The following is a 26,842-nucleotide window of genomic DNA, read 5'->3' on the forward strand; positions in this document are numbered from 1 at the left end:
TCTCTGTGTTGCACAGAGCAGTTATTAAATTTTTCTTGTTCTTCGAGGAACTTTAGAATCAAGGCAGTCAATCTTTAAATCTTTCATGTTCTATTTTAATTTGCACGGGGTTTTTGGTTGTTGTTGTTTTTGTTTGGATTTGTTGGGGTGTTTTTTTTGTTTTGTTTTTCTTTTTAGATGCCTGATTAGGTTAGTTGTGAAGGGACGTGTCTTTAGTTGCAAAATCCTGCTTGTGTTCTGATCCTTGTCTTCGTGTTGTAAAGTGCAAAACTGTGCTGGATGTTCCCCGTGCAACAGTTGGGCTATTAAGCAGAACTAATGCTTCACAGAATGGCAGCAACTCCAAAGAAAGGCATCTGTGGGATTAAGCAGAGATACTAGAAGGCAATCACTGGGCAAACTGCTGAAGGAAATCAGTCCTTGCAAGGGAGAAAGTGGTGCGTTCTTTCCCCTGAATGCATGCAGCCACACAAGTAGAACAGCTTTGAAGCTGGTTAATGTGGCTTACTGTGTGCCTTTTCTCTCCTATTTCCTATGCTTCTTGTCTGCAGAAGAGCAGAGGGGAATTCCTTGATAAGTGCATTAGCATTTATTGTGCCTTCTGTGGCCACACACTGTTGCCTGGATGATAGATAGACTGAGAAGGGAAAACCCCAGCTGGGATGCCTTCAGAAGTGAAAAGATCAAATCTCTCATGCTTGTTTACATGGTTTGGTGAGGAATGTCAGTCACACCATCAATAAACTGTTGAATACATAGAGCCACATATTTCAAAGCCTCAAGCTTTTAATTCCTTTGAAACAGTGCTAGTGATAACTCCTGAGGTGATATGTTTGTCTGCTTTTATTGGGAGGGGTGGTAGTGGTCTATTTTTTGCCTCCTATTAAATGATTCAGGTGTAGTAAGGCAATATGTGTACTCATGTGAGTAGCTTGCATGTAGATGCAAGAGTGGCATTTTTGCAATATTGGTAGCTGCCTCTACCAAAGGAAAATAGAAAGACCTGGGTGTATTACCCTGTACTTTCTTCCCTCACGGATTGAGAATTCTGATGCATGCCCTTGCATTGGATTCTCATCTCGGTGTGGCTCTAAGAGCACCTGATGGGCAGGAGAACAAACTGTAAAATAAGGCATTCATGTGTTGGTGGTGTGTCAGTGAGGATCCTCCTGTTATTTCCTCTGGCACATCGCTGCTGCCCAGGATCCCATTTATTGTCACAATTATGTTAATGTGCTGTGGATGACAAGCTCTGTGTCTGTTCCAGTGGTTTGAGGAAGTGATGAGGGAACAGGACATTCTAATGGTCGCCTTGGCAAGTTGTGCCTTTCTGTTCCTGCATATGTTTCTGCACCGAAGAGAACTTTTTGATGAGTGATTATCCACATCTGAGGAGGCCGTTTTCTTCAACTCTGAAAAAAACCAACTGTTTTGAGATTTTTTTCGATAACATACAGAGTGGACATGCTAATTATCAACTCTTTCTGTTGCTAAGGCTGACACTTTCCAAAATTTAGTGCTGCCTGTTTAGCAAAAGAGCATCTTTCCTGAAGTACAATATATCCTGAGAAGAAATGATTGCTTTTATTCGTGAAAAAGTTGATTGGTATCAGAGAGATTCATGATGTATCATGATAGTGTTGAGGTATTTTTTCTTAACTTTTCAAGGTTTTCCTCCTTTCCTGTGAACTGTCTTCAAGATATATCTACTTGAGTCTTCTCCTCTTGATTTTCTGCACTGGAATAGATCAGAAACTTGCTCACCAAACTTCCATTCTATATGTGGATATCATGGCCTTAAGCTGAAACCAGAACAGTGGAGAAGGCAAGATATTTTCCTGCTTTCTGAAAAACCTGGTCCAGGAAAGCCTAGCTGACTTTCAGGATTTCAGGAAGAGAAAATACTATATGTGAAACTTCAAATTGGTCTTAACTTTGAGAAGCTGGTGGTGAAACCTGCCTGTGTGTGGCCATAAGCACTTTGATAGAATCTAGTCCCAGCCCAAACGATGGAGAACTGAGTGATCTTCAGTGGACAAATTCAGACTTGGTTATTCCTGTACAGGGATTTTTTAAATGATCATTTGTCAGCCACTGAATTAGGAGCTTTAAAGAAAGGGGCAGGGTAACCTGAAAGTGTTAGAGGAAACAAATGAGATTGCAGCTGACATCTCCAAGGGAACTTTTGTTCAAGGGTGCTCAGGCTGTTGACCTCTTTGCTTCTCCATTTCATTGCCTTTAGATTATGGCATTCTTCAGTACCAGAAAAGTAGTGGGTAGTTCGTGAATGGGCAACTTTTAAATTTTTGGGTTTTTAAAGCTGAGACACTGGACATCGCTGTACAAAGATTTAGTGCACAAAGGAACACTTTTGCTTTGTATTTTACAAGTATGAGTCTTGTATATGAGGCTAATGATTTCTTTTCACCCTTCTTATCAGAGATTGGAGAGTAATTCCTGGTGATCTGCATCTTAGTTTGGAATTCATTGGCTCTAAACATTGCACTTCTTAGATGTCTGTGCAAGTTGGCAAGAATATGAGAGAGGAAAGGAAAAATGAGAACATAACTTTGTTTCTTACCTCTTCCACTACATTCTCTATTCCTTTACTCTCTCATTGTTTAGTTTAGTGTGGAAGTAAGTTGTGGTAGGCTTGGAGTAATTGCTTTTGCAATAGGGTGACCGTAACAGAGCAGAGAAGTTTCTCAAATTGTCTAGCACTGTGTTGGAGGCAAACTGCAGTAAGCTGTGCAAAGGAGCTCAGCTTTTAGCTGAGCAGTCAGGGCCTTGGAGAAGATTTGTCCAGAGCAGAAGTAATGCATTGAGAATAGGAGAAAGGGCAGATGGCCCAAACCCTCACTCATCACCTCATCTGGGATCCTGGTATTTGTTGGTGAAAGCTTTCTGTAATTACCCCTATGTGCAGAGCATTTTCTGTCCCTCCAAGACTCAGAATGTGATTTTGAAAGGGTTTTGCAGGCTAATGCCTCAGAAAAATTTTCTCCTTAGATAGAGCTGTACTGTTCTGTGAACTGAATCATGAGGAGCACATGGTGTGAAGGACCAGTTTTGTCTAAAGGAAATGTAAGTTTCAGAATTTCAATTTTCGGTTTTCATGGCCAAATATGGCTCATATTCTGTACTTGTGTCTTTCACACTGAAGAAATGGAGTTTCTAATTGTGTTAGTCTTTTTTGTGTTTTCAGGAACCCAAGTTGTAGTGCTAAGCTAGCAGCTCACAAAAATGCAGTTCTGTAATTTCCCACTCTGCAGGGTTTTCCAAAGCATCAGAACAACTGATGTAGAATATCATTGTCTTCTGTACAAGCTGTAATTCTGATCCACCTCCTCTGAAATGTTAGAATGACTGCTAGGAGAATCTAAATGGCAAATGGTTAAAACAATTGTGGGATAGAGAGATTACTAGGTTTCCCATATCAATTATTGATAATGTCAAATCAATGTGGCAGTTTCAGTCTCATTTAGCCTCCCTATTAGTTAATTGTAAGGTAATAGTTTGAGTCTGGACTCCTTTTTCAATGCAATTCTGAACTATAATCCTTAAAACTGCAGCTACAGTGGTCATACCAAGGGCAAGGATTTTCTTCCTCAGATTTGACATCAGTAATTCAAGGCTGCTTTTTGATTTGGTCTCTCTCTTGTTTTACTTTCTTCCTTCAAATATTTCTCTTCTGTTACATAATATCTGAATTTGGTGTCATTTCCCTCCACACTTTATATGTGTAACCTCTAGATTTCCCAGGAAAGATATTTTCTTTTTCATCTTAGAAATTACATGTCATAGTAATGGCAAACCAACGTGTTCCTGTCATGTTGTCTTATGTCTGTATGTCCTGCCTTCTTTCTAAGGATGAGACTGTAGTAAGCAGCTTGAAAGAACAAAGGAAATGCAAGAATTAAAGCTAAAATAGGAAGCTGGGAAACAAAACAGAAAAGTAAAATGAATGCCCTTTAGCAGGATGACCACATTTCCAGGCAATTTGAGCGCATACTGATTTTAAAGTCATGTCTAACAGTTTAGTGTTAGTATCTCATTAAAATCCAGGGATTAATAGCAGCAATCTCCTTGTTGCACATTAAAAGGATTTAGTTTAATTTGGGATTAGAGGGTACAAGCCATTCTAGCAAAGCTTTTCCCAAGATATCAGTGAGGTGAAGTGAGATAGCTTAAAGACTGTGGTTTTTTCTAACTATTGCAGTTGTGCTATACACACACGTGTATGGATTTTAAAACTGTGGTGAACTGCTTCTTTAATCCTTTAAAATGTATGCTACCTTTGGAAGTGAAATTGTCTGGAAAAGCTTGTTTGAAGTGTAAAGAAAGGCAGTTGGAGTTGGAAAGGCACTGAAGGTGTGGTTGGGCCTGGATTAGTTCAAGGACATTAAAATCTGTGGGTCTTGGTTTTGGAGATGCAATCTGTAATCAAGACTTCCTTTAGATGAGGATAACGTGCAGTATTCTGCTGTCCTCTCCTGCAGCTACACAGGGGTTGGAACAGGATGGGTCATTATTCTCCTCCCCTTTTTCCCTCCTACAGGTGTTTCTCAGCGTGCAAGTGAGAAGAGCAACCATCCTGAGAGCCTTAAGTTATATCTGAGAAAAGGCCCATGAACACTATGGTCCCCTCCCTAGTTTTAGATTTTTGGGAGAAGGAGAGAACAGCTGTTTAGTTGTTTTATTGCTATCAGTTGCTTTTTTTTGGGCTAGCCCAACTCATTAGCATAGCAATGTTTGATAACATTTACTGCCAGAGAAAGAAAAATACAGTTTGAAAATTCTCGTGTAGTAAGTTAAGCACCTGATATATAGCATTCTCCAGAATGTTCATTGAGTTTTTAAGATGTGGGCAGTGATGTCACCAGCCTGTATGATTTATCTGATTATTTATTTATTTAGTGCCACATCTGATTTTTTTTTTTGGAGGGGGGAAGCAACTAATTCTGTTCCAATTAAATTTAAGTATCAGGCTTCCAGATAGCCAAAGTAGCACAAAAACATGCGATTTCAGACTATCTCTTAAAAATGCAAGGTTATAGAAAAAGTGTATTTTAGGTAAGCTAATTTTTCCAACCACTCTGGCAGAAATTAAAAATAAGAGCTGATGTTAGTGAAAAAGCCACACTTTGCTCTTTATCAGAGGAGTTAAATCCCTGGTAATTTATCAGAATGCCATTACCAGTATTTTGTTTGAATTACAGTCTTTTATAACAGTCAGAATGAACTGACACTTTTCCTTTGTGCCTGAAAGGGCCAAATGTGTTCTGGATGATATCACTTCCTCTTACAGATGGAACTCAGTTCCATCTCAGCTCAGTTGTTTGCCTTAAATAATGGCCATTAGCGAGGGAGATGCCTGTGCAGACAATGAGTGAGATAAAGTCTTTGCAGATGCAGTTGCCTCCCTTATTTGCCTGCTACATGCCAATACATTTCCATTCAGCAACCTCACCTGAACTCCCCGTGCTGGAGATAAAACCTCTTCTTGCTTTTTCTGGTCTTGCAAATGCATAAAGGAGTATTAGGGAAAACAGGGAGCAATGGCTCTCATTAATCAGTAAGACTATCACTTCTCTCTTGAGATTCCTTTCCCAGAGTTACTCAGATCCCGGCTCTTTTAATCTTTCCTTACAGGTCGGGTATTTTTCTCTTGAAATCTCTCATTTTTATGCCTCACATTTTAAAAATAGTAATTCTAGGTCAAACAACTCTTGATTAAAGTTTTAAGGGTGAGTGTAAGAAATCACTCCACTTGTGGTAGCACATACAGGATGCCCTTTCACAGTAATCCCTTTTTACTTACAGTTATGATAATCTTTACCCATATTGCTGTATTTGTGTGACATTCACCTCCATACTGTATGTAATAAGCAGAACTTGGACTCCAAAAAACTTAATTTTTACTAGCATCACTTGGGAAACTGAGGGAAGATTCACCCATTGTATCACTTGATGACAGCCTCAGCTCTGTGTACTCCACATGCTTGTTCAGAAATGGGGAGAAGAGCTGTGTGTCTGCAGCCTTGCTAAGTGTCTGGATCTGCCAGTATGTACTCATATAAAGTTTATTCCAAATCCAGATACAGACCAAAGTGTCCCATTTGAGCAGCAAATCACTGGAAATGTGTGTCTATATAGCCAAAAGGCATGGCAGAGCTCCTTTCATAATCTTTTAAGCCTCATTCCTACAAGAACTGACAAACTGCAAAAACTCCAAGAAAATATGTTCAGATTGTCTTTGGTGTAAAATATAATACACATGTATATTTGTTGGATTTTTCAGCACTGTTTCAGAGAGAGTGCATCATAAAAACTAGATCAAGAAGAGTTGTGCTTCCCTGAAATTTATTCCTTTGGGAAAAGCCACAGCTTCTCTTTAACACAAAAGTTTATTTTTCTCAAATGAAATCTCTTCACCAGAGAGTTTAAAAAAACCTGGAAAGAGTCTTGTTTTCACTTGAAGGGTTAGGGCTATTGTGAAATTCTCAATAGCATTAACAGATGCCTTGTACAAATGGCATTATGCACTTTTGTTCTTTCCACCTGAGCAGTTCATCTCTCTGAGTGGCCATTATCTCTTGAGAAACACTTAAGCATCACCATCATGTGCTGCAGTTTCTCAATATTTGGTGCATTCTAATTAGTTGAAAACTGTGCTGCTCTTTCAGTTTTGGGTTTATTTTTCATTCTTACAAGTTTTTTATTTCACAGTTGTAGTCCGGTCTTGAGTCCGGGCTAGAGTCAGCTGTGATGAAACAGTAATCAGCATGTAGGTTGTTGGAATTTCTTTTGCCTCTGAAGAAAGCTTATTCAGAAAATGAGTTCATGATGACATGAAGTGTGTAAGTAGAAAGTGCAGCGTGTAAGGGAACAGGTCACTGGATTTGTGTTGCAGAAAGCTTCAGGATTTCATTTCAGGAGGGAATGAAGTGGATGTGTGTTGTGCTTCTTTTTGCTTGTTTGTTTGGTCTTTTTCTTTTCATAATTTAAGTCGGTGAAGGACTGCTGCTGCATACAAACAAACGGTGTGAGGCATGAGCTTCTTAAGTTTGACTTTTTCGTACCTTAATAGTTAAATGTGTAAACCTGCTTAGGTACACAGAAAGTTTTTACATGATGCAGGATAGTATTCAATCCATGTACATCAGCAGCAGTCCTCTAATACTTCATTAGCATGTAGAGAAAGCAATCATTTGGCTTTTGAACCTGAGGATGCTTGCCTCAATGGTAAATGAAGGAACTCGTACCAGAACTGAAGCCTGATTTCTCTCTGCATAGCTAGCTTGGATGGCATAAATCACACACTTCTGCCCAGTAAAGATCTTCATTCCCAGAAGTAACCACACAAACACATGCACCTTTCACATAAATTTCAGGAATTTATACAAGGAAATACAATTTCTAGTTATTGTCTTCTGCTTCTACAAGCAGCGTTTGGTATCTTGCAAGTTAAAAGGGTGTGAGCATCAGCTTCTCAGAGCAGCATTCATCATTTTCTTTTGGCTATAAATCTGGGAACAAAATGATTAAATAGACTGGAGAAGAGAGGGGGAAAACTCAAATAAAAAGGCACTTACATTTATTGCATTGCAGGGTTGTTTTTGGGAGCAGGGTATGTCTCTTGAGACTTTGTTTCTTATCCATTTTATAGAGCTCTGGCCTCTTAACAGCACTGCTTTAATGACTTGTTCTTGGGGTTCTGAGTTGGAATCAGCGCTTGCCAGGAAAACAAGCCTGTTACAAAGAGGTCAGATTTCATGAGACAGCAACAGACTTGTAAAAACAGATTTTACTGGAACAAATAAAGTCAGAATTAAGAAAAAAACAGAGATGTGTGTAAAGAAAGATACAGATGGAGCAAGTATTGAGCTAAACTGATAAACAATGTATAAACTTAGATAAGAGGTAAGTGGGGATTTTTTGTTTCTAAAAACTACATTTAGTAGCATTAATAAGTTTTTTTTTTTAAGATTTTGTGTAGTTCTTCATAGTTGTGACTTTTGCTGTCTTTAAAGATGGATTTTCAGGGGAAATACATTGTTCCTGCTCAGGTGGGAAAATGTTCTTTGCATATCAGTTACAATTAACAACTTTCTATACAGTGTAGCTGAACCTGCTCTTGCCTGCTATTGTGATGACATTTTGTGGTCTGTGAAATACTAATTGTCCTCAGTTTGCTTTGTAGTTCTTGAGAGTCTCACTTCTGTCTATAGCTGGAATGTACTGAGTGCATGGAAGTAAATAATTCTTTTTATACACATAAAGGAAAACCTAAATTGTGTTTCATTTGTCTCACTGCATCTCTTCAGGTAACTGTGCCAATATAAGACAATTCTGGATGCAATTTTATAGTTCCAATGGAGATGAAACTTTTAAAGCTGTGAAAGAGCTTTGCTTCAGTAATCCTGTATGATTACCTTTCTGCCTTGTTGCAGTGATTCTTTTTCATGCCACTGGCTGTGGTGCAGCTGTACTACAGGATGTCTCTGAAACTCACATTGCATTGATTTGGATTGTTCATATAGTTTATGCCTTTGTTACATTTCTAGAGATTATATTTTGAAATATGAGCAGACTTGCCTAGTTTGCTGCATCATGCTTTCAGTAAATAAATGAAGAATGCAAAGCATTGTGTTTTCTGTTAAGAAAGAAAATCTGTTAAGGATGGCACTAGGGAAATATTATTCTGACTCCAGGTGAATACAAGTTTGTGTAGGGAGAAATTAGAACTAAGAAGAAGGGAAGAAAATAAGACAAGCTTGGGTTCCTTTTATTACTGTTTCTTCTTCCCCACCTCTTATTTTGTGGTGGAAGACCACAGGAGAGCTGGGTAGCATCAAATCCAGTACAGAGCAAATCCAAAAAGTTAAGATATGAGAACAACCTGCTCTATGTGCAGGTGGTTTGCCTTGTACTGAGTCTGTTTTGTGAAGCTGAGCTTCTGTAAATAGTCAAAAAACTAAGTCTAAGTCTCTTTTTTACTTCTGATTCCTTTGTGTTTAAAAGAAAATCTGTTAAAGGCAAGAACTGTTTTTGCGTGTCCCACAACTGGCTTTAAATGTGAGAGTTCTCTTGTAACACCTTTATGCATGTTGTGGGGGTTTTTATGTGTTCTTGTACCTGGTACTGCTAAAATGTGAAAGAAAGAGCAAAAAGTGGAACCTGGTTCTGTTGGTGAGAGAGGGTAGTTCTGTCTGCAGTGAAGGTGGGGAGGGAACAGCCTCAGGGAGTGTCTGGGGCTGTGCAGAGCTGCTGCCAAAAGCACGGGTTTGGCTGGAACGATGGGTTACATCTTTGCCCTGTGTCCTGGCTGTCTGAGCCGCTCGTTTCCAGCTGCCACGGTGCTTGCATCATGTTGGCTCCAGCTGCTTTCAGGTGGTTGTGCTCTACAAGGTGCTTCTGTGGTCTTGTTATCCACAGTCTTTGGGAGGTCTGCAACACTTGGACTGCTGGTGTGATTGGGAACACTCATTCCTGAAGTGCTAATGCAGCTACAGAAATACAGTGCAAAAAAAAGGGCTTTTATTCCCACCTGGGAAGTGAAATAGGCATGTGAGTAATAGGAACCTTTCTGTTCTGTAGTCAGGCATGTGCTGGGAGATAATTTGTGCAGTGGGGGGATGCAACCAGGTGAGTTCACATTTCCTTCACACCCCAGTATTCATCTCTCAGTGCTGTGCTGTACCATTAAAATGACAGGGAGGGGAAGCACTCAGTAGAATGCCTGGTGTGCATCAGTGCTGTCTATATCCTCCATGGCATTTTTGAGGATGAAAACCCATTTCCATTAATAAACAAGTAAAACAGAGAAATTATTTCAACACAAAACTTGAATATTAAGAGACAGGTAACTTTTTAGTGTTGGTTTGTCTATTGCAACTATGTTTCTGTATCATTTATACAGCAGTAGAAATTTAATTGGAATCTGATCTTTTAAAAAACAAAAGAAGAACCATTAAGTTTACAGAGATTGTTCCATCTGCAGTTACACGGGGTAGAAACGTGTGAAATTATTTGTGTTGAGTTGCTTCTGAAGAATTGTTCTTTTAGTTGTAAGGAGCAGTAAATAAGCAAATAATTAGCAGGTTTTGTATGACTTTCCCCTATTTTTGAGCAAGGAAATCCAACAACTGATCGATTTCTTAGCTATTAGCTGCAGAGTATCTGTTGATCTGCCGCTTCAGTTGGCTCAATATTGTAGATGTTCAAAATTACATTGGACCTCTGTGCATCAGACATCAGCTTGGTGACTGCTCAGACTGTTGGGATAAAAGTGTTCTCACCTGCTTAAACATATTTTGAGATTTCTATTTATTTATTTATATATTTTTCTTACCACACATGAACTTTTACAACTCTGCAAATGCTTTCTTTTATTAAAGTGAGTCGGGAACCAGAAGTTGTTTTGGAAATTTCTTGTTGCAGTCAAATTTTTTAAGGCTGTCCCAGACTAGTTGAATTGATTTGAACTTTGTTAGTCTAATAATTGATATGGTTTCCAGCTGCAAGCCAGTCAATTTGTACGCTTAATTCTATTTGAGCGTGTCATATTTATTTTCATTGAAACATTTTTTTACTGAATTAGGTTAAAGTAAAGTTATTTTAAGTAAACCTTCAACCAGTGAAAACATGCTATTGAGCTAAGTTGACAAGGCAGTTAGATCCATCTTTTTTTGCATACAGAAATAAAAGGACTATGTGAAGTATTTCTGAGTATTTTTACAAGTTGATCTATGATCTAGAGTTTGATTTAACCAGGAATTTTGTCTCGCTTTATTCCTTTAAAATTGATGGTCTCTTGTTTTCAGCTATTTCTGCATTTGAAATCCAACCACTTTCAACTGAAGTCCAAGAAGGTGGAGTAGCTCGATTTGCCTGTAAAATAACAGCAAACCCTCCTGCCACTGTGACATGGGAAGTGAATAGAACAACTTTACCCTTAGTCATGGACAGGTATGTAGGGTTGCACATCTGAGAATAAAATACATTCTTTGCTATCATTTTGAGGCTGCCACAAAAAGAAAATCTAAATACTTGCAATGTCATTACATTAAATTTCCATGTCAACTGTTGAAAGAGCTGGTCATAGGTATGTTGCTAATGAATTTCAGATAAGTGTTACAAGTGCAGACCAGAATCACCCACTACTGTCTGCACAGTAATCACTGATCTTTGGATTCTTATTGGTGAATTTTGTGTGCAAGTCATCCTCAGGAGCAGACACTGCAGTGGGGAATGGAATGGGTGAACTTTGGCTCTGGGAGTGGTTTGAACTAGCGCGATTGCTTTCACTGAAGAATTGATGCTGAACTTTTTTTTTTATTTAGAGGGACAATAAAGAATTATATATACAGAAAATTAAGTTAAAACACTTGATACCAAGGAAATTCTATGCAAGGGGTCTTCTCATGAACTGATTAACTTGAAGAATACAGTCTGCTCTCTGCTAGATTCTTTTCCATGTCCAGTTTGTGTTCATTGAACTGACTCCTGTGCTTTTTGACCTCTAACTCCATTTGAGTGTGTCTAAGGTACCCACATAGAAAGGAAGGAAAAAAGAGAAACTAAAAATTGAAACCATAGATGGGTTTCTGGGAAGTATGCACCAGTTATGCCTATATATCAGAAACTGCTGTTAAAAATCAGCCAACCTGAAGAGTATGAATGTAGTGGCAGGGTAAAGAAGGCTGGGATGGTTGATTCTTCGGGTGAGAAAGATCTGCTTGTTGAAAGTAAAATCCTCTGCGCTCATTTGTGGTGCTGGGGGGAATTCTCCTGTAGTTCAGAAAGGCAGGAAGGTGAGTCATGTATTGGGAATGTTTTTGAGTCTCCAGCCTGCTGCTCCCAGGTCAGTGTAGCAATGGCTGTTTGTAAATCAGGGAGTCAATTCCACCATGGTGTTCACCGCCTGAATGTTTATCTACATTTCTTATTTTTGGTTTCTGTGGCAGGATAACTGCTCTGCCTACAGGAGTGCTTCAGATCTATGGTGTTGAGCAGAAGGATGCTGGCAATTACCGATGTGTTGCCACAACTGCAGCCAATAGACGTAAAAGCACCGAGGCAGTGCTGAGTGTTATTCCAGGTATTTACCATGTGAGATTTTTTTTTTCAGTGGCACCATATTCTTTCTTAGAGTTTAGCAAAAACACTTAAAAACCTTGAAAATTATAGGTGAACCACTTGTCCAAATAATTTTGCTTGCTTTTATCTTCTGATAAAATATTGTTCAATGTAAGTTTCCCCAATTAAATGTAACTTTCAGTGTCCCTAAAAAATTTTTTATTGCTTATTTAATTGAGTTTTTGTTCAACTGTGCTCACTTTTTTTTTTTTTTTTTTTAAATCTCTGCAAAGCCTCAGACTTGAAGCCTTTTCACAAGCCATCTATAATAGCTGGTCCTCAAAACATTACAGCATCTCTTCATCAAACTGTCATCCTGGAGTGTGTAGCCACAGGGAATCCAAAGCCAATCATCTCATGGAGCCGGTTAGGTAGGTCTTAAAATTACAGCATGAGACCTTCAGCCCGTGGAGAGGAAGTAAAACTGGAAAGAAAGGATTTGAGCGATTAGGTTTCTGTTCTGAGGCTTTGTGTAGTAGGTAACGATTAGTAGGTTAAGGTAGGATGGGTGAAACACTTGCAGTTCTGTGCCTCAGTAGTGCTGCCAAGAAGCCCCGAGGTTTTCTGGAGCTTTGGACTCCCTGCTTCTGCTGCCAATCCAGCATTGCCCTGGGCACAGGGACAGGCAGGGTGGTGACCTCCAGGGATCTGTGACTGGAGTAGAACTGGTGGTGGGGGCAGGCTGGGATGGCTGCATCCATGGAACAGACCTGTAAGAGTACCTTCCACTCTTCTTAGAAGCCCTGTGAGAATGTGATTTGCACCTTGTGCTAGTGGGCCCAGTATGGACTATGGATAGGTACAGACAAACCCAGGACAGTCAGCCTGGAAGGGGAGAAGAGGGAATGCAGAAAGAACAATAACATTGAGCAGTGCATCACATTTTTTTAATGAAAACTACTTTCTGTTTTCATTTCAACATGTACCTAAATGTGCAAGTCAGGACTGTATGTGTAGAAGAAAACCATGAAAAATTTTCCTCCATTTCTGTTTCTAAAAGTGTAAGAAGTAAATGTATCTTTCCTGGTTGATTCCATGGCTCCTATAGACAAGCAATCAGGAAAAAAGGTCATATACTCATAGAGCATTAGCTGTGAAAATAGGAGAAAATGAATGGTAATCAAATATTCTAGTTTTATCTGCAGCATAATTCAGGAGATGATTGATTACTGTTTGTAAAGTTGTGGATGTCGGTAGTGATGAACTGAATCATAGTGCTAGGCAGATGGGAGGTTAACTTCTAGCTGAGCTGGTGAATTCCAGGTATAAACCACTTAAGAAGTGGTGAGGCCCAACCATCTGAATGGTCAGGTAGTTAGTGAAGAGCAAAGTAAATGCAAAATGGAAACCTCTGAAAGCTCCACTGTGATTTCCTTTGCCTTTTTTGACTTTTATGCTCTAATCTAAGCCATTACTGCATAGACGACCCAATTTAGGTAAGTTATTTTGTGAACAGCCTTGTAACCCCCTTCTGCTGTTCCCTCAAACAGACCATAAGTCCATTGATGTCTTCAACACCCGAGTCCTCGGGAGCGGGAACCTGATGATCTCTGATGTGAAGGTGCAGCACGCAGGTGTCTACGTCTGCCGGGCCACTATTCCTGGCACTCGCAACTTCACAGTGGCAATGGCAACTCTCACTGTGCTGGGTGAGCCCTGAACACTTTGTGTCTGTCCTTTTGAGCTCTGCTGTGTGCTGGGCTGATGTTTTATCTCAAACACCGTGTGCCGGGGGCTGTAGGGAGACTGCAGAGATTGAGCAGTTCACAAAACTGTGGCTGCCTTCTTCTGTCTGTTGACTTAGAGGAGAAGTGTCAGATACTCAAGATTTGAGTTGTGAATTAGCACTAGGAGATACCCAGGTGCAATGTTTGCTCTGGGAAGACAGAAAAGAACCCTGCAACCAAGTAGAAATATGTAACGTGTATCTATGAGAGAACAGTTTGATTTGTTTGTATTCATAAATGCATGAACAAAAGTACCATCTGTTCACATAGTGTATCTTTAAACAAATGTGCTTTGTTTATGAGGAATTTGCTTTCTCCTTGTGTATATGTGTGTTTGAGTGGCTTGAGGAGACCGGTTTTTATTTGGAAAACTAAGTCTTACTGTTGTTAGCACTGTCCTTGCCTTTGTAGGGGCTTGATTTTTAAACTATTTTCTCCTCTTGTAACTTATCTATAGCTCCACCTTCATTTGTGGAATGGCCAGAAAGCTTAACAAGGCCTAGAGCTGGTACTGCTCGTTTTGCTTGTCAAGCAGAAGGAAATCCTGCCCCCAAAATTTCATGGTTAAAAAATGGAAGAAGAATACACTCCAATGGTAGAATAAAAATGTACAACAGGTAAGATTTCAATTTCTGTAGGGGTGTTGTGCTAGTGGTGTGCTATCAAAAGATGACATTACAGTAGCTAGCTATAGACAATCAAGATGGAACTCAAGCCAACCTGCAATGGGACATTAAGTGTAGTGATGGATACACATTAATCAATACCTACAATCAGTGAAGCTCCTATGTAAGTGCCCTAGCTGGCCTGGAGGATGGGCAGGACTGAACTGAGGAGTTTTACCACAGAGTTACTTTAGGTTTACAGAGTAGCAGAATCTTGCTACTACTTCTGTTGAGCAAGCAGTTTATATTAAAGGCTTTGTTAAGGAATTACAAGCTTAAGGGTCTGCTTTCTGCAGGGAGGGAATAGAAGTGCAGTTTTGTTCTCACAGGTTTTGCGGGCACAAACAGAAACCGGGCAGGTTTTGCAGAATGCTTCAGGATGCTAAATTTCACTGCTGGGCATCCATTTGTAATTGAAGAATTTGTGGCGTGTAAGTCAAGTATACTAAACTCAGGAAGCAGAGGCAAACTAACTGTTGTTTCATTATGTGGGCCTAAGTTTATCCAAGATGTGAGCTTCTTTTCCGCCTTTTTCTCCCTTTTGGATCCAGTAAATTGGTGATTAACCAGATCATTCCTGAAGACGATGCCATTTATCAGTGCATGGCTGAGAACAGCCAGGGCTCCATTCTCTCCAGGGCCAGACTGACTGTGGTTATGTCAGAAGACAGGCCCAGTGCACCTTACAACGTCCACGCCGAAACCATGTCGAGCTCAGCAATCCTGCTGGCCTGGGAGAGGCCGCTGTATAATTCAGACAAAGTCATTGCATACTCTGTGCATTACATGAAAGCAGAAGGTAAGCTGTTTGATTTAAATGCCATCTAATGATTTGAATGTGACAAGAACTTGAATGTCCTTGCACAGACTGTCAGATTTGAATGGTTCATATTCAGGGCTGCGTCAGAGCGTTCCAGCATATAAATGCATACTGTAATCGACTGGCAAGCTTGGGGAAAAACGCTTTTCCCACAGCATCTCACTTGTGGGACTGAGGGTTCTTCCAACTTACCTGTGTCTGATGGCTCCAGTGAGCAGATTCTGAAGTTAAGAGAGGCCTTTGGAACCTGGGGCCTCCGCAGTGCTCACTGGATTTCCCTGTCCTTGGCAGGAATTTCTGCCTATTCTCTTCTTTGTGTGCATGGCAGGGAAGAGCAGAGCATACAGCAGAGTCCTGGAGGCTTACAGAGTTGAACTTCTCACCACAGACTACTCTTTTGTCTAGATCCCCAAATTCTTGTGACTTTACCGGCTTTCTTGTATTTTGGAGTAGAATAGTTCACTACCTTCTCTTAAAATGAATATTGGCCAAATGGTAAAATCTACTCTTTTTTCACGCCTTGGTCTCCTGTGATGAGAAAAGTCCGTTCAAATGCTGAACGGCCACGAGTGGCTTAAGCCAGTCTCTGAAATGTTATACAAATTCCTGTATAGAATGGAATGGATAGTTGGAATAAAAATGAGTAACTAGATGTTTTAAAATCCTTTAGTATTATGTAATTGCTTTGACTTAAGGTAATTTGAGGTGGTAGGAAACAGCCATTTTTCAAAAGCAGGAGGTGATGGCTTAATGACTTGAAAAATTGTTAGGTGCATGGCTTCAAGTGAGCTGCATTGCAGCCCTGTTTTCTCAGAGTGATTTCAGTTTCCATTTCTATTCAGTAAGTGGTTTATTCAAGGACAGGACTGCAGATGCTGAGCTCTGTGTGGAATACCAGCCTGCCATCTGCTAAGCAGAGGACAGGAAGGACAGCTTAATTACTCTAATACTGATGCAGGAGTAGCCACATTTGCTTTTGCAAGTGGGATATTTCAGGACACAGGAGAATTTTGTCGGAAGGAAGGAAGGAAGGAAAGAGTTTTAAAAGATAATGAGAACAAGAGGTGTGGGAAATTACCCCCGACTCTTTCAGTCACTGAGGTATTGTGCTCACAATCCCCTCTTACAGCTAATATGAATAAAGTCACACTGGATAAGTTATCTGGATAATTGTAGAGAGCAGAGACCAGATAACTTCAAAGAAAACTGGGAAACTGTCCTCAGGGAAGTTTGTATATGTGCAGGAAATAATCTTGCACAGTAGTGAAAGGAGGTATTTTCTAGAATATGTTTTTTGCAAAATCATTTTGCAGTCCCTGCCTTATTTGCTTGCTTATCCAAAAGTTATATTTTTGTGAAATGAGATTATAGCTTGTCTTGGTTTAAAAAACAAAGCAAATTTCAGGTAAAAGCAAGCAGCCAAACAGAAACCTCTGATTTATTTGAACTATTTGAAATATTTATTTGAACTAATGTACTTTCTCAAATACCTTTTTTAAAAAATCTTTTCTGACTGTCTTATGGTATTTATTTTATTTAATATAATGTTGTTGTGCATCCTTTCACATTAGTGAAAAAATCCACCTAAGGAGAGTGGAGAGGGCTGTGTAAAGAGGAGTAATTACAGTGGTGGGATTCACAATGTTGGTGATCTGCATGCATTTTAAATTTTGTAACGTGATTGCATAGTGTTAGAAATTTGCATCAGAACTTAAACCTCACTCTTGTCTTATTTTATAGAAAAATGTTGAGCTTCAAGGGCTAGTGGACTGCACTTCTGTAAAAATAATAGCTTTCTAAATGGTAGAGCCTCTAAACCTTTCTGAGGATCTTGCTCTCATATCAGAGGCATTATTCAAAGTCTAGAAAATGCCTTTGTGGAAAATTATCACATCAACCATCTCTCTAATGTAAATTTAGAAACAACTACATTTAAAGAAATGCAAATTAAATATTAAGGAAAATCTTTTGATGAGATTCACATCGTACCAGGTCATAGGGGTTCTAACATAGTCTGTTGACATTGTCAACATCTTATTTACTCTCTAAGAAGTCTAGATAATTATGCATTAATGTAAATATTATGTATAAATGTATTGCTTTCATTATTCCTTTCAGCTTGTCTTTCTCCATTCCACCCTCACACCCTGTTTCTGACCCTAATGAAGGTTAAAAATTATCTCAGATACATCTGACTTGACTAGGTTTTATCTTTGCTTGAAGCTTCTTATGAACATAAATGTATAAGCAAAGAAGTTATGGGCATATTGCTCTCTTGTTTTAGTTAGGAACCTCCTTTGCAAGTGTGAGTAAAGAACATAGTATTGCCAAAGGAAAACAGTGCTTGCCAAGTCTCCGAAGTTGTACTGATGTTTGCAATTCCATAAACTTGAAACAGAAAGTGAAATTGGATAATGCATGAATTGTACGCCTTTTTAAAATATTGGGGTTTTTTTTTGTAGACATCAAAATGTGGTGGGTGCTTTGAATACAAAAGATACCATCACTTATTGATTGTTACGTTTCACAACTCACATATTCCGACGTTTCACTGTAAAAACAAGTTCAGGTTCTCTTCCCTATATATAAAAAAAAAAAGTTAGTGTTTTAATCGACCTAGTTGAAAAAACTAACAGGTGTGGGTTTTGTGTGTTTGTTTTTTGTTTCTTTTAGCAGAATATTTTACATTCAAATTGGGGTCATAGTAGCAAGAAGAATAAGGGTCTGATGAGCATGCATGTTGGAGTGTGTTAATTCCTTGTTAGTGATTTAGAAAAGGCACAAAGGGAACACTGATTGTGGTGGAAGGCAAGCCTTGTTCTCTATTATGGCTGTTTCATTAGGGCCTCTGCATGAGGCCTAGCAATCCATTCAATGAGAGAACAAGTCCTTTTAATTTGAGCTCAAGGATCTTGTTTAGCAGGTCAGAAATCGTGCCTTGCAATTCCTAATTAACAAGCCATTAACTAGTCTGTTGTGAGATGCTCGTAATCTTGTCTAATTAAAATGCTATCAAGTTAATTCATAAATGTGGGAAAACTTAATGGTGGAATTTGCCTTTCGTTTTGTTTATAAATTCAGTTGTGAAGAGGAGGAGCTGGCTCTTACAGAGTTTTGATTAAGTTGACATGCACTTGGTGTGAATTGTTCGTTAACACAGCAGCTTTCACCACACTTGGTCCACTTTGTAGCCTTCCTCTATAGGAATAAAGCCCAACAAAGACAAGGACTGCTGCATGCATTGCTATGCATATTTTACTGTGAATTGCTGAGAATTTTTTTCCTTTTTTTTTATTATTTTTTTTCTTTTTTTGACAACTTGCTAAGGAGCCAAACATTTTTGAAGATTATTCTGGTCTGTTCTTATTGGCCTTTCTCCAAATTAAAATAAAAAACGTGTCAATCAAATGTAATAGAAGTTTCAGGGCTAAAATGAGATCCTTTTGCTGAAAAAATTCTTTTTGTTTGTTTCTTTCTGGGGGCATAAGGGTGTTTGTTTTGTTTTTGATGGAGTGGAGCCCTCACATTCCTCACAGTCTGCTATAGAAAGGCTCTGTAAATAGGTTTGGAAAAAAAAGCCCTGACTCTAAACAAATAGATTTAGAAGCTGGGTATGAATGATAAGGCTATTAGAGCTTGTCCCTTGTGTTACTGTACATTGGGCACGGTTTGTTGTGACTAATGCTAAATAGGGTTTAGGGTTGCATTCAGCATCCCTTATTGAGGAAAATCCTGAAACACCACAACCTATACTACAGCAAGGCACAGTTAGTGCTGTGCATAAAAGAGCTTTTGCTTAATAGGGTTGAGAAAATAGAGGTAGGCTGGGGAAGAACACGAAATTAACTTTGTAAGAGCTTAAACCAAGATACTGTGGTGTTGGAGGATTTTCAGGAACTTTTGTGTGCCTAACCCTTGTTTTATACCAGGTTTAAATAATGAAGAGTACCAAGTGGTCATTGGAAATGATACAACCCATTACATTATTGATGACCTGGAGCCAGCCAGCAACTACACCTTCTATATTGTAGCTTACATGCCCTTGGGAGCCAGTCAGATGTCAGATCATGTGACTCAGCACACCCTTGAAGATGGTAAGAAGTGATTTTGGTGAATGTTTTTATCTGCACTGAGTCGAACTGTGCAATCCAGTGATGACACTTCTTGAGGGTCTTGAGTTTCTGTTGGTGCCAGTGAGACTTCTGGATACCACAGTGCAAGACAGCAGCCCATGAAAGGAATGAGAATAAAATAACATTCTGACAGAGCAACAGTGTGTATTACACAGTCTCTTTCTGTGTTGAGAGACATTTCATTAAATCATGTTGATAACTATTCTAGATCTTTAAGAACTCCTTTCATGATGAGATTTTAACAGTAGCCTAGAATTTAGTCTCTGTAATGCTCTCTTGGGCATCTGAAATGTGGGTCTAACTGCACACCTACCACATCTTTTGCAAATTTTGTAGGAAAATTTGAAATAATAACTTGCTGTACAGAAAAAAAATACCCTTTTGTTTTGGGTTTTTTTGTGTCTGTGCCTTTTTTAGTAGACTCAGAATTTTGTAAAAGACCCTGCCGACTTATTTCTGTGCAATGATTTAATTAATCTGAACATCATGGCAACAGCAAACTGTTTAGTGTAGATCATTAGATCTGATTAATAAATTCTGACAGGGTTAAGCTTTGGCAGCATGGAACATTGCCATTTCTAGTTGTCTGCCTGTCTCTTTGTCAGAACCCTCATTACATGGTAAGTGGAAGAAAGCATGCACCAAGTGTTCAGCTGTGCAGGTTGTTGTCCGGGCTCTCGGCTGGAGCTGCTGCATGTGAGCTTGGCAGGCAGCGTGTCAGACCAGTCAGATGCTGATTGCCTTTGATTACTGCTGGCAGCAATAAGAGAAGAAAATGGTGAAGGCCTTACAGAAAAAAGTTTGCTTAAGCTGTGGTGCTTGCAGGAGGTGAGAAACGTCAAATTATCCTTAAACAAGAATCTACAGAACTTGTTGGATTATTTAGTCTTACGTTACTGGCATCTCATTGTGGGCTGAGGTATCAGACGAGAATTTTCTGTCCTTTCCCTGAGCTCAAAAGCTTTATCTTTGCTTTTTCAGTTCCCTTGAGAGCTCCTGAAATCAGTCTGACGAGCAGGAGTCCTACAGATATTCTCATATCTTGGCTGCCAATTCCTGCAAAATACAGGAGAGGCCAGGTCGTCCTGTACCGTCTGTCGTTCCGCCTCAGCACAGAGACCAAAATCCAGGTGCTGGAGCTTCCAGGCACTTCAGATGAGTATCTCCTCGAGGGCCTGAGGCCTGACAGTGTCTACTTGGTTCGTATCACCGCTGCAACGAGGATTGGCTGGGGAGAGGCGTCTTTGTGGACCTCGCACCGAACTCCCAAAGCTACAAGCGTGAAAGGTAATCCTTAACAGACTGCACTGAACAGCAGTGGCTTCTAGGGTTGTTGGATTTTTAGATTTTCTTTTTTATTTCAAATTATATAGAACAGAAGAAAATTAGTCTAGAAGTTAAAACGTCTGAGCAGCTCAAAAACACGAACTAGAGTTTTCTGTACCATTTTTTTTCAGTGTCAAATACATTTCTGCAAACTGGAACACTACACATTGGCAGTGTAATGTGCTAATAAAGGCTCTGAGTCGATGTACGTATGTCTGTATTATAAAAAATGCAGGTATCTTTTGAATATGCAAATTGACTTGATATGTGAAGCTAATTTGTTATAACTGAGCTTTGGATTTTATTATTATTTAGTAACGTCATGCAGAAGCACATTCAATTTTGCCCAAATAGCTTGAAAATGATGCAGATTTGAATTTTTAACTTAGCTGCAGTCTACATCCTTCTGCTTTGCATTTAATTGAGTTTTGACTGCTATAGTGAATTATTAACACTTGATGAAGTGTGATGGTATTGTTAATCATATTTGCTCTGGCTCACTTTAAAACAGGAATTAACTTTGTAATTATCTTTGGAATGTTTTAATTTTTGCTTAAAAATAACTACCTTATTTATTTATTTATTAAGATGCAGAATTAAAGGCTGTTTCTATTCCGTTGTATTCTAAATTAAGTTATTTGATTTAGGTTATAGGGAGTCAGTCATCATAAGAAAGAAATAATTACATGAATACAGAGATGAGTTAGAGGAGACAAAGTCTGGAGTGATGTTTGGATTGAAGGACATCCTGATTTTTGCATGGAAAATAGCTGTTTCTAGAATATGAGACTGTTTGTGTGTGTGTGTATATATATATGTATGTATGTATGTATATATATATATATATGTATATTTCTGTAACCCCAGCACCGAAGTCTCCCGAGCTGCGTTTGGAGCCCATGAACTGCACAACCATTACAGTGCAGTGGCAGCAGGACTCTGAGGACACTGCAGCTGTCCAGGGCTACAAGCTGTACTACAAGGAAGAGGGGCAGCAGGAGAACGGGCCCATTCTGTTGGATGCCAGTGACCTGGAATATACTGTCAGTGGTTTGGGTGAGTGTACAAAATATTTGTCAACTCTTCTGGAAGACAGTGGCACCTTAGAGAGCTTAAATCACTAGGCCTGTAAGGCAATAGAGTTAGGTTTGGCCACCTATTTTCTCAACAATAAGCTTTGCAATCTCGAGTTAGGCCACTGAGGGAATGATTCTCACATAAAATATGCGTTACGTAACACTTAGATAGCCGGATCTTGTGAATCTTGTATAAATTGGAAGGACACCCAACTACTTTTAACAAGATACAAAACTTAGTAAATACTGCTAGTAAATGACCTGTCTTTTTAATATTTACTTTAATATGAATGTTTTTCATATTTTTGCTGTTTATGCCTGATCTAGAAACAGTGAAAGATTAATACAAAACACCAAAGATTCTTCTCTACTGTTTTTAGCCAATTTCTGTCTTACTTGCAGCCTTTGTAACCGGTATATTGCATGACAAACACTGCTTGTTCAACATAGAAGCAAGTAGCTCTTGTGCATGTTACAATCCTGTTAATATTTTTAAGGAGTACTGGTAAATATTTGCAGGACTGAGCACGAAGATTAGGGCACAGAGCTTGCTGCCTACCACTGGAGTCTCTCCACTGATTGCCTGACTCTGTTTCCTCCTGTAGCTCTTGCAATGTGTATTAGCACAGATGTGTTGGGATCATCCCCAGGTAGAAGGTACTTTGTTTACATGAATGAGAGTTTCTTTCATCAAAAGATGCAATCTATCACATAATCAGCAAAAGTAATATAGGACTTGACACTTGCTGTTTGAAGTGTGGTGAGATGGTTTGCTTGATGGTATTGTGGAGAATTAATCTTGACTAAGTTAGCAAAGTTGACCTGGAGTCTTAACTAGGTCAAATGCCTTCCTAACCATGCTCAAATATTCTCATCTGCTGCATACAGCTGAGATACAATTTTAGGGGAGATTTGAGAAGAGTATTCTGGTCTGTTGACTGGACAACTGACCATCTGTGACCATTTCTAGCCAGAGCATCTGGCAGTGGCTGACTGTTTAACAGAGCTGCCAGACAAAAGAGCGCTTTAGAGAGCACAGAAAGGATGTGGTGTCTGTGTGTCCTAGGACAGAAATGCATAAATCTTTTTCTTATTATGCAATAAAAAGCTGTAATTTCAAACATGTGCAAACTTATTAACAATGTGATCTGCGTGATATGGATTTTCTCAGTACACTAATATGCCTCAGATGAAAATACTATTTTACAGAATTATATTAAAATGTATATAATGTGTGTGGTTTTGTTGGATTTTCTTTTTAGTAAGCATGTAGGCAGATGAGAAAATGAAAGAAAAGTGAGTTTGGAAATTACTTTGACGTGGTCACAGTTGATTGAATTGCAAGAAGGGAGAGTTCATGTGCTTGAGTTAACCATTCAGTCATGATGCATGTGATGTGTTGAGTGTTTATTCTTTATCATGATTCTCAGTATCTAAATATGGTGACCAAAACATGATACATTCCATACACTCTGATTGCTGTAATTTATATTTTTTCACATCTACATAATTTGTACTGCCATAGGCTTGTTTCACTGAAGAGTAGTTTTTTGTGATTTTTTTTTTTTAATGGGATATATTGAGTTATTTGAAGTGTATATCAAATATGAGTTTTCCTAAGTTTCTTTGCCAGTTTTTGTTTGTTTGTGTTTCTTTATAACATTCACAGTAAAAGGCATTCATCACTACAGCTACAAAATACTCAGCTCAGGAAAATTGATTAAGTCATGATTTTCCACTGCTAAGATGATTACTTACACTTCAGCTGGGAAAGTACACAGAATTCTTGTAGTGGTAGTGCCTGTCTGAATACTGTGCCCTTTGCCAAACTGCCTGCTTGAAATACTTGTGCATGCCAAATTATTTATTAGAAAACAGTCTTCTGCCTCTGGCAGCTGCACATGTGTTGATTATAGCAGGTAGAATTGTATGCAATGTGTAAATCCACAAAGACTGTAGCCTCATCCGCACGTTAAGAAGGTGATGTGTTCAATTTCTTTTTATTTCTTGTGAGTAATCTAAGTAATTTGGACCAGTACCTTTATTTATTTATGCACTTAAAAATATTAGTTATTAGGAAGTGGTCCTACCTGGTACAATTTGAGGTGAAACAAGGCAAGCCACCACACTGGGTTTTGTGACTTTGGTAAACTGATTTTTCATGAACTGGACAGAGGCTTTGAGGACTGATCTTCTGTCATCCATTTGTCTCTCACGAGGACACTAAACTACTGATTTATTGACAGAGTCTTTACAATAAATGTCTTCATTATGAGCTACAGGAATTAGCATACTGCAAGTGTGGAACTTGAAGGGGAAAGGTGTGTGTTAAGATTTTAGTATAACATGTATTGGGTAATATGGTCAAAAGGGAAGGCTTTGAAAGAATATGCTCACAGTCTTAGGTGCTTTCCATTGGCAAAGAAGGAGCAGTGTCTCATGCAGTATCTGTTGCCACTGAATTTATATAACTTCCAAACTCTTCCTCTTCATGGCTTTGTCACGACCTGCGGCTGCCCTACCATTCCCTGTTCTTTTGCATCGTTAATGAACTGCAGATAGACTTCTAGTGACATTTAGAGAATGTCAGTCCCTCTGTCCATGGAACTTTCTGCAGATGCTGGTAAAAATGCCAGTTGTGCAAGATATGTGTATTTAAAGAAGACATTTCATTTGCCCCATGGCAATTAAAGTGCATCACAAAATGGGAGTTCATGATTGTCTCTAATCAGAGAGAACATTAGCATTGTTATTACAAGCACTGTTGATTGCTTGGTTGTTGATAGCTTTGATATAACTACTGTAAATGATTGCAAATATCTACAGGACTCTTGATGGAAGAATCATTATGATAGATAAAGCAAAATCAGCAATGCTAGTGTGCAGTAGATTACAATGATTAAACATGGAATGTAGCAATATGAATATTATGCTGCATATTTTTAGTCTCTTGTTGGTTCATACCTTGTTTTCTGAGAAGTGACCTCTCTTTCTCCTGTGTAGGTCTACCCAGTTACTTGTGTGTGTTTTTAAACTGGATTATTTAGCATGATAGTCACCTCCTAAATAGAATTAAATGATCTGATCGTTTATTCTCAAAACAAATATCCACAGTTTCACATAGACATTTGTTTGTGTTAAAGGTCTTTGCATTTATTTTTCAAGAGCAGGCCATTTCCTAGTCCAGTGTAAAGTTCCATTATTACTTGAATTTGCCACAGGAGCAGACCCTTGGGTGCATACCATGCATTTTTGCCTCTTCTTTCAGTTCCTTCATTGCTTCCTCCTGGTCTAGAAATTTTTCCCTCACAGAAAGTCTTCCACTGTGAGACTTGATAAGCCTGGTGGTACAGGTAATGATTCAGGATGTGTGTTCAGAAGTTGAAGTGAGTTTTGCTGGTGGAAGAATTTGTTGGGGAACCTTCTCGCTGTGCAACAGGAGAGAGATTGGCAAAACTTGCAAGTTATAACAAAGACAGTGTCCAGAGAAGCTCAGCTCCACCTTTAAGTGTGTTCAGATTATTTTTTTCAAAGAGTATTTAAATCATGTGCATCTGTGCCTCCATGAGGTTGGTATCACAGCTGGGCTCAGTGGAGTGTTAGCCTGTCAGAGCTCACTGTATTTGGAGCTTATACAAGGATGGCAGTGACTCAGAAGAACCCATCTGAAGCTTATCTGGGAGGATAAAATCAAGTTCAGCTGCTTGGTTAGCAAACCCAAGAAAGCGTGATCAATTCTGATGCTGTGACAGGAGAACTGGTTTTTTTTCAAGCTGCCTGGAAATCTTAATCTCTGAACTTCATTGTTCAGTTCTTATCGTGCTGGTAATTAATTAAATGAATGCTGCTGGTGATAGGTGGTTGCAACACATTTGTGTGCCTTTAGCCTCCAAGCCTTCTGTACTCTGAGGGAGGGAGGAAAGCAGAAATTCATTCACTCTGCTAATTCATTCCTCCCTGGCTGCTGTGTGGGAGCTGTGCCACCCTCGGTGGTGGCAGCTACGTGAGGGTTTCAGGAAGTTGCACTTTGGTGACACGCAGACGTAGGGTCCCAGAAAATGCACCCAAAACCCTGAGGCCAGGAGACGCTGGCAGGGGTGTGCACGGTTCTGTAGGTGCTCCTTTGTTTTTGCTGCATGATGATATCAGAGTAACATCTCTCACACAGACACCTTAGGGGATGGAAGAACCAGTCTGTTTGCTTTGGTGAAAATGCCTTGAGCATGGAAGCCCACGTTCCTTGGCCTGGAGAAGGCCCCTCCCCAGTAGAGCCTGTGGAGAGGAGTGTCCTGTGCTGGGAGCAATGCTCCCCAGGGCCTGGGGCTGCAGGGGCACTGGGCAGAAGCTGCCAAGTGCTGAATGGCCATGAAATGGAGGGTTTTATAAAATAAACCATTAAGCTAATAAATTGGTTGATGATTCCTGAGAGGCTTGGAGACGCTGTGAGCTTTCTTTCTGGGAAACCTTCTCCTGTGCTGCTGGGGTCATCTAAACTGTTTAACATGAGGTGCATAATAACCCTGGTACTTCTCCTGTTACCCTGGTTTTACATTACCTGTTTGCTTTTTTCTCTGCCCCAATCTAGTACTTTTGGAAGAACAATTAAATTCTGTCAGACACATGTGTGTGATGTACTCCAAAAAGTTTGGTCTTAATCAGAAAAGCTTCCCCATCCGAAAGCCCTTCTATGTTCTGCTTCTTCCCAGTTACAGAGAGCAGAAATAAAGCAAAGTGCATTTCCCAGTGTTCCTTGACTCGGACAATATTTCCAAGTGAAGAATTTGTCAAAGTCTGAATGACACGAGGGTACATTTTGTGACCCTGCATGGCACTCCCCTTTGGAAAGGGAGCTTCTGCTGAAGAATTAGCCAGCTACCTACTACACTTAGGATCCCCCCAGAGACTTGGCCTTCAGTTGTTTAATTTCCCTGGGATCTATTTATATTGTGTTACA

The 26,842-nt window shown here is 39.4% G+C and overlaps 1 protein-coding gene across 1 annotated transcript in view; it reads left to right on the forward strand.

The window, feature by feature from the left end:
- The window catches only part of PRTG (protogenin), a 76,270-nt gene that overhangs the window by 18,631 nt on the left and 30,797 nt on the right, over nt 1-26,842 (forward strand). The window contains 9 exon segments of the mRNA XM_040077493.1: nt 10,827-10,971; nt 11,970-12,103; nt 12,375-12,512; nt 13,632-13,790; nt 14,326-14,485; nt 15,085-15,332; nt 19,283-19,447; nt 20,468-20,773; nt 21,680-21,868. Of these exon segments, the coding sequence (XP_039933427.1) occupies nt 10,827-10,971; nt 11,970-12,103; nt 12,375-12,512; nt 13,632-13,790; nt 14,326-14,485; nt 15,085-15,332; nt 19,283-19,447; nt 20,468-20,773; nt 21,680-21,868 (1,644 nt within the window).

The sequence above is a fragment of the Hirundo rustica genome, chromosome 13 (assembly GCF_015227805.2).
Source record: "Hirundo rustica isolate bHirRus1 chromosome 13, bHirRus1.pri.v3, whole genome shotgun sequence".
Taxonomy (NCBI): domain Eukaryota; kingdom Metazoa; phylum Chordata; class Aves; order Passeriformes; family Hirundinidae; genus Hirundo; species Hirundo rustica.